The sequence below is a fragment of the Alligator mississippiensis genome, chromosome 4, assembly GCF_030867095.1.
Source record: "Alligator mississippiensis isolate rAllMis1 chromosome 4, rAllMis1, whole genome shotgun sequence".
NCBI classification, from domain to species: Eukaryota; Metazoa; Chordata; order Crocodylia; family Alligatoridae; genus Alligator; species Alligator mississippiensis.
In genome coordinates this window covers 28,604,458-28,620,240 of record NC_081827.1, presented here as the reverse complement: position 1 = coordinate 28,620,240, position 15,783 = coordinate 28,604,458, and the positions used below count along the sequence as shown (strand labels likewise).

At 43.3% G+C, this 15,783-nt stretch overlaps 1 protein-coding gene across 3 annotated transcripts in view; it reads left to right on the top strand.

Annotated features, from left to right (window-relative positions):
* Positions 1–15,783, top strand: part of LRRK2 (leucine rich repeat kinase 2) — a 120,897-nt gene that overhangs the window by 26,759 nt on the left and 78,355 nt on the right. For all 3 annotated transcript variants that reach the window (XM_019487440.2, XM_014606474.3, XM_019487441.2), the window contains 6 exons: positions 3,779–3,898; positions 4,902–5,026; positions 8,176–8,255; positions 9,958–10,064; positions 11,261–11,390; positions 12,943–13,067. In XM_019487440.2, the coding sequence (XP_019342985.2) occupies positions 3,779–3,898; positions 4,902–5,026; positions 8,176–8,255; positions 9,958–10,064; positions 11,261–11,390; positions 12,943–13,067 (687 nt within the window). The remainder of the gene's footprint in view (positions 1–3,778; positions 3,899–4,901; positions 5,027–8,175; positions 8,256–9,957; positions 10,065–11,260; positions 11,391–12,942; positions 13,068–15,783) is intronic.

Sequence of the window (15,783 nt, the reverse complement as noted above, 5' to 3'; positions counted from 1 at the left end):
TAAGAGGAATAATGGTTCTGATTCTCCAGAGGGTTTCACTTTAAGTGCATGCTTAAATACTTTGCTGAATTGGGCCCCGGCAGGCTCAGTCTTGGTGATAAGCACCCTTCTGTCCCAGAGAATGATGGAGTAAGTGAATGTACTCGGCACTTTGGTTGATCAAGGCCATAATGAATTGGAGTAGACAAGTGTAGATTTTTGAGTATCAGAAACTCGCCATCACATCTTTTATGACCACAGATGGTAAATTCCTCAGTTTTACAGCACATCTGAAGGGCTTCAGAAAATGATTAGATCCCATAAATTTCATAATCTCATAATTTTTCCTGCCACTAGGGTGATTCTAATATTTACCAATTGAGACCCATTTAAAAAACCTAAACATTGTAACTACAATAGAAAGGTGAGAGACTGCTTACAGATTATTTGTTTTCACAATAGGAATGAGGTAGTTTACTTTGGGTATGGACAGATTTTCAGTTTCAGCAGAGAGTGTCCCTGCTGTCTCAGGAGAAACCATGAGTATACAGAAGTTAGTAATTTTTCTCCCAGTAAAAGGGTGCAGACAGAAGTGACAATTTTTGCCTGATCAGGCCCCTGAAAGCACTCTGCTAACACAAGTTCATGGCTGCAGAGCGCTGTAAAAGGGCCCAATCCTGTGACAGTCTGAATCCTCATCACATGAAGTTTCAGATGAAGGCACTCCAAAGTGGAGCACCTTCATTAACTTATGGCTGCTCCCATTCCTGTTTTCAGAATGAGAGAAGGGAGCAGAGGGAGTTTGTTCTGGGGGTTGGCCAGCCAGCACTGGAGGGTAGGAAGGGTATATTGGAGCATCCCCACAAGGTGGGGGTGGGGGTGTGCTTCAATCTACTCACCCTCCCTCTCCAGCACAGCCTGGGGAAAACCCGGAATGGACCTCCCTCCCTCTCCCAGACAGCACAGGAGGCTGGCAGACTGGGAGAAGAGCCTAGGGGAAGAGGCTGCCGAGACACAGCCTCTCTCCGTGGATCGGTCCCAAATTGGAACTTGATCCCCCACCCTCCCGACCCAACAGCTAACATCTGTTGGGTTGGGAGGATCGGTCTAACACATGGTGCTTTCGGTAAAGTGCCATGAGTTGGACCAGGAGCTGCACTTCTGTCTGCACCCAAGGTGGCTACATTGGTAAAAAAATAACTTGGGAGCAGCCCGAGTGAAGTTGCTTTCTGGAGAATATATCCTAGGAGACAGAACTTCCATACAGGCATCAGGATGCAGAGCCAATCTCTGCAATCTCAATGTGCTTTGTTTCCTTTTTCCTCCACAGGTGGGGAGAGAGAGCATGTGTTAGTCTTAGCCAAGCAGGGAATATCATGCCCCCTGAGTGCTTCAGTCTGGAAAAGCCTAGCACTGAAACAGTTAGGGAGTATGTGCTGCTCCTAGCTTGTTCCCTGCCTGAATCACATTGCAGTACTTGGGTGCAGGGAAGTATACAAGCATACAACTTGCCCAGCCTTAGCTGACCTCCAACACAATACAGAGGAAGGGAAAGGGCTCTTCTGCATGAAAGACTTTTCTGTGCATGGCACAGACCCCAGCCCCACATTCACTTAAAAAAAACAACACCCCCACCCCTCCTGCAAACTCTCTGGGCTGCGTGCTTTAGGGATACATGGCAGGCCAGCATCCGCACTACAGGCTCTTTGCTTCTCTGTTTGAACTTCTGTACAGGTCAGTTTTTCTCTCAGTAAAACAAACCTGGGAGAGTTGTCCTGGATAATTTGTGTGTGTGTGTGCAGCCTTTATTTTATGACAACATTTCTTATTCTGCACTTATGACAAGAAATACTACATACATGGTGGTAAATGTTCATTTTTAGCAATGCTTATTATAATAACCATTCTTTTTTCTAAAAGTCTTTTATTTAATTAGGAGTTTGTGCTAAACTCTGCTATATTTTGTGTGGAGAGATGCATATTTCAGAATAGAAGTTAAACAGCTTCGTAGCTGGGGTCAGTCAAGTGCCAGTTTAGGAGTCTACTATGAGTTCCCTACTTGGATTGCTCACTTCTAAGTAGGAAGTTATTTGATAAAAGGCATCATCAGCATTGGCATAAAAAAACAGAACTTGAGTCTTCCTCCCTCCTAGGGGAATGCCACCCTTACTGAGCTCTAGTCAGGTTGCTTCTTGTTTGGTTTTCTAATGCCTAGTGACTGTTGCATTTGCACACAATAGCCATGCTTCAACAGGATAGATACAGGGTTCCATTGGTCTTGCCTAACCTAAATCCTGGTAAGTAATACAGTTTCCAGGGAAGTGAAAGATACAGATTTAAAACAGGATGAGGAAGGCCTGAACACAGGTCTCCTACTTCTTACGCAGCTGCCCTAAACACAAGGAACTGAATCTTATTGTATACATTCAAATAGCAGTTACCCAATGGTGTAAGTGCCAGGTATGCATCTCCATATGTTCCTGCCCTAGGCCATGTCCTCCATATTGCTATGAAAGTTCCTTCCATGAAATTGTAGCCAGGCAAAAAGCTGTGACTAGCAAATGAGTAGGGTCCTCCAAGATTCGATCAGTGTGCTGCTCTTTGGCTGGATAAGTACCATGTGGGTCTGTAAAGTGAAAAGAATTCCAACCTAGGTTCTTGGGGAAAGGTAGTTGGACCCTCACTCTCTGTTGTTCAGGTAACCATTTCACAGAGTAGAATAGGGTTGATACGGAATCCTACATTCAGATACCTCTGTATAGAGTTTCCTATTGGCTGCTTGTTGAAAATTCCCTGCATACTCTGGGTTGCTGATTAAAAGAGTGGAGGAGCTATGCACTTCTGCAAGTCAGAGTAGGATGGATCCCTTGATGTACATGGGCACACCAGAGGATGGGGCAAAGATTCAGGACTACCTTGACAGCCTGCATTCATGGGCGGAACAAAGAGAAGTGCAAGGTCCTTCACCTGGGTAGGAAGAACCCTCACCATAAGTACACAATGGGTGGTAGTCCACTGACTGGCACAGCACCTGAATGAGACCTGGGGGTCACGATCAACTGGAAGATGAATATGAGCCAATAGTGCAGTGACATTGCGAGAAGGGCAAATAGAACTCTGGTGTGCATCAGCCCATGTGCGGCCAATAGATCCGGAGAGATGCTGAGACCTCAGCTGGAGTACTGTGTCCAGTTCTGGGCTCCACAGTTCAAGGATGTGGATAAGCTCAAGAGGGTACAAAGAAGGGCCACTCGTATGGTTAAGGGCATGGAGGGCAGGTCCTATGAGGAGAGACTCCAGGAACTGGGTCTGTTCAGTCCAAGTGAGAGAAGGCTGAGAGGTGACTTGATAGCTGCCTACAAGTACATCATGGGTAAGCATCAAGAACTAGGGAAGCAACTCTTCAGGAAGGACCTCAATGGAGGATGAGGACCAACAGGCATAAACTAATAGAGGGTAAATTCAAGCTAGACATAAGGAAAATCTTTCTCTCTGAAAGGGACACCAGCATCTGGAACACACTCCCAGCAGAGGTGGTACAGTCACCCTCCTTGGAGATGTTCAAGATGGGACTGGACAGGCACCTTGTTGAGCTCATCTGAGCCCAATAACTTCCTTCCCACAGCAGGGGACTGGACTTGATGATCTTACAAGTCCCTTCCAGTTCTATGATTCTATGTACAAGTTGCAGCTCCCTTTGTGGAGTCATAATGTTTGGCCATATCTATGAGGTGGAATAGGATCTGGGCCATAATTTTTCTAGATAGCAGATTCAGCTAACTTGTGTATTTGTTTTTAGGAAACTTTTTCAATATTTTGGTTTTAAATGAAGTACATGAAGTCATTGTGAAAGCTGTTATAAGATACTCTGCAAATGCAAAACTACAAGCTGCAGCTCTTGGTTGTTTAGCTCTTCTCAGTAAGTAAATTTCTTCCTATTTATATCAAGTCGCTGAATAGACCCATGACTATTTTTAATGGCAGTCATTGTGCTAGGAATTAGGAAATTACAGGAAATTATACTATCTCTGTTTCTTTTACATGCAGTTTTTAAAGTGGAATAGAGTTTAACAATTGTGAACAGGTTTCACTCTGTTTGTTATTGTTGCATGGCAGCACCCATACCCCTTAACCAGCATTGCTTATGCTACACTTAGTTGGTATGCAACGTCGATTAGCCCAGCAAAGCAACATATCCACTCATAGGTTGCATACAGTATAATCCCTTCTTAGTTTAAAAATTCCTTGTTGCATTAAAATTGGAAATGCAGACACTTAAGCTAAGTTTGATGTTGAATGTATCCATTACTCATTCTTTCAGATTGAGGTCAGTGAGTGCCAAAGATAGCAGCTAACATACATAGTGATATTCCTTCACAATTATAAAACAACTGTGCACAAGTGCCAAAAATGACTTATTGTAAAATAACTTCTATTAAATGGAATTTTATTTTAGTTTTGCCAAGTACTTCTGTCCTACCAATTTCAGTTTGTCCATTTTTTCCTAGTGACAAGGAAGTGCTGGGAGATCAAAGTGAATTTTTAGTAAATGATGACGTACAAATGTAATACAGCCATATTTTACCACCTGTGTTCTTCAGCATGCAAACAAGACAATAAATGCATGAACATACATTTTTCTATTAGAATTATTGACTAATATATTATTGTGTACTTAACTGAACACATTGTAATGAGCTTCTGAAATCTGTTCATAACGTCAGCTTATTCAGGTACATAACAGAGCTCGTGTAAAAGGCTTCTTGCGTCCCCTTCCCAAAAGAAAGGGATTTGCCACTTTTATCTGGTACAATCAGCTTCAGCTGATTTAGGCATATGAGCAGCTGTATACTTCATTAGGATTGAATGTTAATCTTGTATTTTCACAATAAGAACTAAGTGTAAATGTCTTACATTTCAAGCTGAAACAATATTTTTAAATCAAGACTTGGAGGAAAGAAAGGAGGAGGTGGAGGAAGAAAAAATATGTTGGTTGGAAGCATGCTACAAAGCATTAAAATTACACCGAAGAAACATAGATGTACAGGTGAGAATTTCTGGTTGATATGGGTGCAAAAAATTAGAATTCATTAATTTAGCATTAGTTAAGGTTTTCAGCAAAATAGTTTTCCCTCAAATATACCAAACATAGTCTAGAGAAACAAAAATGTTGGGTAGGATGAATTACTGATAATGGTTTCACATGAAAAGTTTAATGGTTATGACTCCATTCTTTTTCACATAAAGGCTTACTGTGCCATAGAGGATGTTGTGATATTGAGAATCAAGAGAACTCAGACTGGAATCATATGATTTAATTAAAAAAATTGAAACCCAACAGGCAGTAAAATCAGATGTTTATTGGGATACAATCTCTTTTGTTGTCCTCAAATTACACTTTTGTAAGAGTGATATCTGTTTATAGTACAGAATCATTTTCTGTATGTAATTGGAAACAGGAATTAATTTTTCCTCAAATCAGTTGATATCTGTTTATAGTACAGAATCATTTTCTGTATGTAATTGGAAACAGGAATTAATTTTTCCTCAAATCAGTGCTGAATGCCAAGGAATGTTTATAAGTAATATCATTTATTGATAACAAAGGAGAATTTGTATAAATGATGTATCTTATGGTTATTTCAAGTAGCTGACACACAAGGCGAAAATGACTTATCCTGGATGTACTGATTGGTCAGACTCAGTCAGCATTATGCTGTCTATTATTTTGTTCTTTGCATTCATATTTGACTATAATATTTTTTCCTCTGTTGACATTAGTTAGGAATCAGTGATTGTCACTTCTGTGTTACATCATCTCTACAGTGGGATGTGATTAGAATAGAAAGGGTAGGGAAAAGAGAGGAAAAGGAGCGGGAAATGCTGGGAGAGGCAGGATGAGTAAAAGAGAAAAACAAAGCAATTAACACATTGAGGGACATAGAGTATAAAAGCTAATCCAGGTAAACCAGGGATGGGCAGAATACAGCCTGTGGGCTGGATCTGACCTGCCAAGGGATTCTCTCTGGCCCACGACAGGTCCCTCAGCCCCACCCAGCCCAGTCACGAGGCAGCTCGGACCATGGCACATGCAGCCGGTCCCATCGCCCCAGGCATGTGGTGGAGCAGGGACAGTGTGGCTGCTGGACTCAGTTTCCTGGCAGCCCTGGTGGTGGCAGGTCACTTTGCCCAGCTGCCGCTGCCAATGTCTCTGCCATTGCTCCCGCTGCTGATCCCAACCCTGCTGCCTGGGCATCCTAGCCCATTCTCCCACACTCACGGCTCGGGGCACCAGGAGGAGCAGGTAGATGGGGTCTTCATGGAAACCAGCCTGGGACCCCCACAGGCAGGACACACTTAGCTGGATGGCTGAAATGGGGCCACAGGTGGGCAAGGAGCAGAGTTTGGAGTAGGACAGATGGGCAGAACCAGGGCCGGGATTGTGGGGCAGTGACAGCATGAGGCTGGGGCCCACAGCAAAGCCGTGATCTGTTTCCTGCATGTCCTTGCCTATGGAACTGGTGCCCATTACAGGGATGAGCAGGTAGATCACAACTCTGCATGGGCCCCAGCCCTGTGCTGTCACCGTCCCATGATCCTGGCCCTGGCCCTGACCCCAGCACTGCCTGCCTATCCCACTCTTGGACGCCACTCCCCACTTGGTCATAGCCGTATCCCATCTGTTTAGCTGAGCGCACCCTGCTCATGGGGGTCCTGGGCTGGTCTCTATGGTACCTTGGTGAGGATAGGATTTAGATCAGGGTGGGCGACATCTGGCCCACAGGCTGGATCTGGCCTGCAGAGGGGCTTTGTCCAGCCTGTCGCTGGTCCCTTGGTCTTACCTGGCCCAGGCATCATCCCATGGGGGCACGTCCTGCTGCCCCCTGGGCGTGCAGTGGGGCACATCCACACATATACCCGCAGCCCCCCACAAACGCCATACCCCCTCAATATACAAAAGTAAGACTTCATTTTGAGCTATTTTGCAATTACTTCTATGGACATGATGCGAACGCACACAAACCAGGACAAAATAATATTTTAAAAATAAAATTAAAATACGTTGTTATAGTATATAATTTGTATTTTTTTTCTGGTTCCAAGATGGCAAACTTCCCAAAAGGAGTACTTCCGTGGCAAGGGCAGGGACCTCTGGTGACAAAGGGCAGGGGCCAGGGGGGCAGGACTTCCAGTACCAAGATAGTGACCGCGGAGGGAGGGGGGCGGGGTGTCAAGGGGCGGAGCTGCCCTTGTGGCCCTCAGCAGCTCGCCAAATCTCGTTAAACAGCCCTCCCATCGAAATAATTGATCGCCCCTGATTTAGGTAGTCGCTGTTAAAGGTTGCTGGGGTATCTGTAACTTAAGACAGGTGTATCCCCATGGCTACTGGAAATAGTTGTCATTTTCTAGGAGGGATTGGAGGTCATTAATTATGTGTCTGAGGTGTTCAATCTGGGGAGCTGTAGGTGACAACCAATGGGATTCTGTTGTGCTTGGCTTGGAGTTGGAATTGTATCAGGTTGGAGTAGGGGTCTGAGTCTTGCTCTTCTAAGTTTTAGTGGCTGCAATTTTAGGATTGTATTGTAATTCCAGCCCCTTAAAGTGTGCATGCCAGTCAGTGTGATCGAAGCAGATTCAGCTGTAAAGTAGAGCTTGACTGCAATGTAGCTGATAGATTTATCAGTGTGTTTAGGATGAGACCTACTGGTGTGGAGGTAGCTATAGCAGTAGTTGGTTTCTAGTCAATGTGGTAGTGATAGCAAACACTGCTAACCACCTCTCTCTGAAGAAAGAAAGCCCAAGAAATTTTTTAGGAATTCTCTCAACTTGATATATGTTTTATTTCGTGTAATAAAACAACAAATAATTGGAATGTGACATACACACATGCTTTCGTGTGTATGAATTTTTGTATGGGTATTTGTAATATATCCCACAATTTAAGAATAAAAAATTGTTTATGCAGCTCACTAACAATGAAATTAGGGCTTCTATTATTATAGCAATTAGAATATTTAGGACTAAATTCAAGCTTTTATTATATTTTTGTTGTTTTTTATCTATTTTGACATGAATACCTCCACTAGAAAGTGTTGGGATGAAACTATTTTAGAAATATTTTAAAAAACAAATTTTCTCCATTTAGTATTATATTTGTTTTAAAACTGTTTTGTTCTGCTCTTGTTTTAAATTCAGGAGGCTGCATGTTGGGCTTTGAATAATCTGTTGATGTATCAGTGTAAACTTCATGAAAAGATTGGAGATGAAGATAAACAGTGAGTATTCCTTACTTGAACTACACATTTGGGAGTGCAAAAAGGTTTAAAAGCTCAGTTTTAAGTCATTTTGGCATCCCCAGATTAATTTTATTTTATTTTCCATTACAGTTTCTAGTTTGTGAAACAAGACATGGCCTTGTTGCTATTTCTGGTAGCAACAGCATCATGCTAAAATGAGGGATCAGGAAGAGCTTGAACTCCCTGGTATCTAGGGAAGAACAATGAGGATAGATTAAATGGAAAGCTCTAATAGGGAGAGTACTACTAGAGTCAGAGAAAGAATCGAGATATCGTGGATATATAGTAGATAAATCTGAACCACCAGAGATGCATGTTAGAGAGGGATACAGTGAAGCACAGCGTACCTGCTCTGCTCACAACACACCCAGGAACAATACAGCAACAGCTCTGTCTCACATGTGCTTATTAGAACATGTTCAGCATGTGCCCAGCCTGCTTTACTACAGCACCCTTTAGTACAGTCTTTTGACAGAATAGATATGTTAAGACATATCCTATGTCCTTCTTAAGAGTTTCTATGATACCCTAATTTTAAATAGGTTATACTGTATTTCCTAAATGTTCTCTGCTCACCTAGGCAAAAACCCCTTGTATTTCAATGGGTTTAAGTTTAGATTAATATGTATCCTGTGCAATGGGCTTTCTCTTCACCTCTCAGTATAGAAAAAACATTAGTAACTTGGTACTGAATTTTACAAATAAAAATTTACTCAGTGAAATCATTAGGAAACTATATTATAACTAGCAAATTGCCTGTCAAGAATGACAGGGGAAGGGGGGCTGACTGGGACCCAGTGCGGGTCTGACCCTGCCCCCCCTCCACCCCCACTTAAGGTCCGAACCATGCTACTGGTTAGGGTCCGACCCTGCTCCACCCCCTCCCCCCTGCTTCAGGTCTGACCCCGCCCTTCCTCCGGTTCAGGTCTGATCCTGCCCCCCTCTACCCCCCCCCCGCTTCGGTTCCAACCCCACTCTCCCCCTCCCCCCAGTTTGGGTCTGACCATGTCCCCGCCCCTCCCGGTTTGGGTCCAACCCCTCCTCCTCCACCCCACCACTTCGGGCCCAGCCCCACCCCCACCTCCCGGTTCAGGTCTGACCCCCCCCCCTCCCCCTGGTGCAGGTCTGTCCCCCCTCCCCCTCCTGGTTAGGGTCTGACCCCACCCTGCTCTCCCCCCTGCCGGTTTGGGTCTGACCCCGCCCCCTCCGATCCCCCTTCAGGTCCAGCCCCACTACAGTGGAAAGGTTCCCACTCTTCCTCAGCTAGCCCCGCTGCTTTTTAAGTGCTCTACCCAATTTATTTTATTTTTTTTTTCCTCTGTGGAGGTGGGGCAGAGGGAGCTGCCACACCGAAGGCTGAAGGAGGAGGTGGGGCCAACAGAGGGGCTCCTGCCTTTCCTCAGCTGGCCCCGCCACGTGTAAAGTGCTTGTGCCAAGTTATTTTTTTGCCATGTGTGGAGGTGGGGCGGAGGGAGCTGCCACACTGGAGGCTGCAGGAGGAGGCAGGGCCAGCAGAGGGGCTCCCGTTTTAACTCAGCTAGTCCCGCCCTTGGCCTGCGCAGCCATTTGGCACATGCGCAGTTGGGCAAAAGCATTAGGGACAGATGGACTAAGCCTTTTATTATATTAAAATTATAAGGTAATCATTGTAATTTTCAGTGATTTATTTCTCTTGTGAAAGGTACCCAGCACACAGAGAAGTGATGCTAGCTATGCTGATGCATTCCACATCGAAAGAAGTGTTTCAGGCAGCTGCTAATACATTGGCAACTTTATCCAAACAAAATGGTAAGGGACTATGTTCACCTTCACTTTGAGACTTCAGTAGTGCATTATTACTGTAGTATTTTGGGATATTAAGAGTGTACTGTCATGTAATACTGTCACTCCTTTGGGTTGCGGAATACTTTTCTTTGTTTTTGATATTATACAATTGTATATTGTAACAAGTGTATTTCTTATTCTGATGCATCTGTTTTTAGCTACTGTTGATGGGAGACTTTTTTCGAATGATGAACCATTAGTTTATTTTAGCCAGCAAATACCAATTTTTAGAGAGTGAGGTGGACAGAGAAGAGAAAGTATCTTTCCATGTTTAATTTCCTCAGTCCCTGACCAAGTTTCAGTTTCATCAAGACTGAAGTCATCTGAGCTATGATTATGGCTTTAATACTGCAGCCACTTACATGCTTGCTTAACTTTCAGATGTGATCAGGCCTCTTGACCTCAGTGGATCTACTCGCATACTGAAAGTTAGAAATGCATGTGTGTTTTCAGAACTATAGCTATAGTTTAGATCAGGGTAGTCCAACTTCCAAGTACTTGAGGGCCATATGCCCCACAGGCCTTGCCAATGGGGATCACTGCTCTCTTCTCTCTTTCCTGCCCCCACACCATGCACGTGGCTTTCCTGGCCTTACCTTCATAAAGAAACTGAGTGATAAGCTCTGAACTCCATAATATACAGGAAGAGCACACACCAACTGCAGATGCTTCTTCAGCCTGACGAGAAGGGTATTTGTACCTGAAAGCTTGCAAAGAAGAGTTTTTCCAATTATTTGAGTTGGTCTAATAAAAGATATCAGATTCACCCAAAGAACCTTGTCTGCCTATGTCCTTAGACCAACATGGCTACAACCTATACCCCTGAACTCCATAATAATAACTTGACATGGATAGACATAGGGAACATGTTTGCACTTATTAGGTACTTAAGCAATTATAAAATGTATAATTGTGCAAACACAAGTCTACTTTAGCCCCAAGTCCCAGTCTAGTATGTGATTGTGTATATGGAAGTTATTTGAAAATAGGTTTTAGAGAACCAATGCTCTTGCATACCTGTTGAACTTTTTTTCAGAAATATGAGTTGTCCTATTGAAAATTAACCAAAATTAAAGACATGCATCAAATATTTTCAGGATCTCAACCTAAATTATTATATACATCTTTGCTTATACATTATTTGTAATTTTATGTTGTAGTTAGTATTAGAAAGGTTCTTTTGGCAAAAGGAATACACATGAACGTTTTGGACATAATGAAGAAATATTCGCATGCCCCTGAAGTTGCTGAGAGTGCCTGCAAAATTCTGAATCATGTTTTTGAAGGAAGGTAATATATTTTTATAGTCCTGTGATCTCTTCCAAGACTGAATAATGTGGGAATCCAGTTTTATAATTGTTTTAAATGTATAAAAATTGACAGCTAGAGTAAAATTAACTCCAGGCCCAAGGTCTAGTCTATGTCCAAGCCTCATGGTCAAATGTACAGATGAGTAGCTACAGAGACAACTCACGAGGGTATCTGAATCTTCTGAACAGCAAGATCAGAATGGACCTTCTGGCCTGCCCTTAAACTGCAGTAAATTCCATTTATTGTTGGGTAAATATTGAAATCTTTTTCTACGAATAACCATTCCATTTGTTAAAATAACTTTGATTGTGTTCCTATTTTTTATACTTAATTTCTTTGACTATTCTAACACATAAATTTATTGTCCAGTATGTTGCCTAAAATGCAAAATATTAGCAGGAAACAAATGTAAAACTCATAAACATAAGTATTCACATTAGGAACTTGATTCTCAGTTTGTATCTATAAGTTAAGGAACAGCAATATCCTATGGGACTTTTGTACCAAGCTCTTCATGGATAAGAATGATTCAAAGACATTTTATGGCAAATAATTTAAAGTACCAAATAAAGGGGCCTGATCTGCCTCTGCAGGAGGGAGGGTTGGGGTTTAGCCCAACCCCCATCTGGCAGCATGGGAAGGAGCATGGCCTGCCCCAATCCTGCTGTGTCGGGGTAAGGGGCATGGCCTGGCCCTAATCAAGCCATACAGGGTTTGGGAATTTGGCAGTCGGGGAGGGGTGACAGTATTCATTGCCACTACTTCTTGTCCCCAATTTCCTGATGCCTGAGGAAGCCTGTGGGCTGAATGCCATGTCTTCATGGGCTAGATTTGGCCTCCAGGCCAGGAATTGAGCATCCCTGTTCTAAAGGAAACATTGCTACTGAAGAGTGAAAGAGGAATGAATGAATGAAGTGAATTGCAAGTCTTCTAGGACAGCAGCCCTGACGTATTTAACAGCTAATTTTGCCATATTTAAAACAACAAGAAATACTTTCAAACAAATAAAGAAAATGTCCTTGAAAGTTAATTAGAGGCTCTTTGCTACTGATTGCTAATACCAAGCTAGAATTGTTTTTGTCTTAAAATATAAATGCAAATGTATTGTATTTGTAATCTGTCCATTCATTGACAACATATATAAATTATGAGGAAATGGAAGTTAATGAGAACATGTATCCTTTCATGTATCTTGACCAGAGTCTAAACTGGTACAAGTGAAATGTGCAGTTCAATCCCCAAGAATAAAATAACCTACCACAAGTATGTTACTATCCTGCACTACGTTAAAAACTTATTTCTGATTGTTCCAGGACAGAAATAGTTTCATGCTGAATTATAAAATAAGGTTAAAAGCAAAACAATGGATTTGCTAAATGGAAGAAAACTCCAGAGGAAGTTGTTTACTGTGAGATTGAGATTTACAGTATACAAAACTCCTACCACTTAATGCTATTTAACAGAATAAACAAGCGTACAATTTAGAAAGACATTATTTTTATTAATTTTATAAATTATTATTTTTTCTCAGTTTCCTCCATCTGGATGTAATGACAGTTACTGCATCAGAAGTTGTAAAAGCTATGAGGAAACATGAACAGTTGCCATCTGTTCAGCTGGAGGCATTTCGAGTCCTTTTACATTTTATGGTCACTGGTAAGTCATCAAAGGAAAACAGTTGACATAAGATTATTATACATCATATGGGAGAAGTAAGAAGGCAATTTTTCATTGTTTCTTATTTCACGGTGCAACCTTCAGGTTGGACTTTTTCAGTGATTTTTATTTAGGTCTTAACATTGAAAGAACTTTTGTGAATGAAAAGTTAGGAACAGAGGAAAAGGTAGAAAAAAGCTTGGAAGGCATTCACCATCTCAGGTTCTATTCATCACTGCTGGAACACTCTTGACTGTTCATCAACAATGATGAATTCAGGCCATTGCTGGTTACTGTGCCATTACTGATGGACTCAAGAAGTATGGATCCATTGCCATCATTTTGTACCTTAACCATAGATGATAATAGGCAGTAATAATGAACTTTCTGTCAAAATGGATTTACCAATATTGCTGTAGTACAGAGTCAAATAGGATATCATCACTAGCTTGTCTGCTAACATCAAGAAGTTGGGGGAGCAACTTCAAGTTTTGAACTATATCAGCCCTTGCCTCCAGCAAACAAACAGCCAAACTGAATGATTAGGAAGTTCTTGTGAAGACATTTCTTAAAGGCAGTCTACCAGCAGAAAATGTGTGTTCTCTTTTGTTCTTTGAGATCAGAAAAAGAAGGGTTGGACAAGGTTAGTAAAAGTTTTGAAATTGTGTTTCCTGTTTGTCACCTTATTTTTAGTCTGTTTTTTCTGATTTTGCTGGTAGTCTCTTTAGAGTAGCAGCTTTTTAATCTTAATGGAAGATGAATTCAAGACAGCTTTCTGCATGTGCTTATGTCACTTTAGTTAAATAAATATCAACAAAAACAAATATTTTTAAACAGTTTGATTAAAATGCAGGTGTCACGGCAGGGTCCTTCAGGAGGGCCGTGATCCCCTTAAGGCCCCCTCTCCATGCCTGTTCAGCCCAAGGGCACCCTCTATTCTCGCCCGCCACGTCTTTGATCTTGAGTTAAGTTGGGAGGCTGCCTTACGTGTCCTAGGCATGGTTAGCTGGGACCTCCGTCCCCGTGTTCTCCCGGACCCACCAGGGGTCTCCCTGTACACTGGGTGCGTTTCAGGCACCCTGGCCTTATGGGCTACGTGTGGCTCCTACCAACCCCTAATACCACACCCCAAGCCTCACAGATGTACTGGACGTTGGTCTGTCAAAATACGCGCCCGCTCCCCCGGGCCTCCTCCGTCGTCTAGCCCACTCCCGGGGCTTCTCTAATATACGGCCCCTCACTGGGACTCTCGTCAAGCACACTCTGGGCCTTCTCTAAAATAACCTAGCCCGCTACAGGCCTCCCTACCGAGTCTCCGGTCCTTTAGGCCCACCGCATGGCTACCCTCTCGTATCCAGGCTCACCGCACTGCTATCCCCTTTTGCCGGGGACCACCGCAGCACCTTGCCTTTCTCCTGGGGAGTTGTACCACTAACCCCTTCCGTCGGGGTCCACCACAGCACCCTGCCCCTGTCTGAGGGCTCTTGCCGTACTAGCCTACAACTGGGCTCGCTACGCCCGTCTTGGGCTTCTCAATAGTCCCCCTTCTCTGGGACTTGCTGTGCCCACGCTGGGCTCCTTAATAATGCCACCTCTTCTCTGGGGCTGGGGTCTACGCACCCCGCAAGTTGCGCCCTTACTGGCACCGGGGTCCCCTCGCCACTGGGGTTGCCCCTGAGAATACTGCGCCTTCCCGGGCGCTAGGGCCCCACACTTTGTGGGCCCTTATAAGTACGCTGCGCCCTCCTCAGGCGCTGGGGCCCCACCCCTCTGGGGTCCCTATGAGGCCTCCTCCAACCCCTTATAGCCTCACCCTTGCCACCGGTGTAATACAAACACTAACAAAACAAAACCCAAACTTCCTGGCTATAATCAAAACACAAGGCACTGGGCCATAACAACATAAGCCTCCTGGCTGTAATTCAACATCATTGCTCCAGCCTCTGGAGCTCTCGCAAGCCATACTTGCAATCAGGGTTCTCCCTATATCCTGGCCGAGGGAGCTCTTGCCTTTCTAGCTGCTGGCAGGCAACTGCTAGCCTGGCTTCACCCCTGGGCTTTATAAAGGCCAGGCCCTGAATCCTACAGGCAGCTGACTCTCATTAGTTTCCCCAGCAACCCACAGCTGTACTTCCTAATCCCCGCTAGGGCTCCTTAGGCACTGCCAGAGCTTTTCCTCTGGCAGTTTTCCCCTCTTTAGGAGCGGGGTAGCAAGGTGCCCCGCGACAGCAGGTTATTTATATTAACTCAGATTTCAGTTTCTTTTCGCTTGTGTTATAGTGTTCTTATTTTTCCATTCAATAAACAGGATATTTAATATGTGAAGTATTTACTATAGGAAGAGAAGCAAGAGAAAACGTCTTTTGCTAAAATGCTGGGAGTGTTTGTATAGCATAATGAAGTAATAACGGACACATTTTTTTTTCATTTCCACATAATCATAGTTGGAATTTGAAGCATAACATGTGAAGAAAAGGCCATTTATAAGACAAAATAATCAGTAGAAACTTGAATACAGAAGGGTCCTTGAAACAATCTCAAAGTACTTTCTGTAGCACTACTTGGTCATGAGTGCTGAAATCTCCAGAAGTGAAATGTGTACTCTTTTATGTGTACTCACCTTCCACTGATGTTGTCTATGGGTATGATTTGGTTTCTGATGTGCTGCTAGGAAGAAAAGGATTTATTTCTAGTCTTTTCCTTTCAAAAACATCCA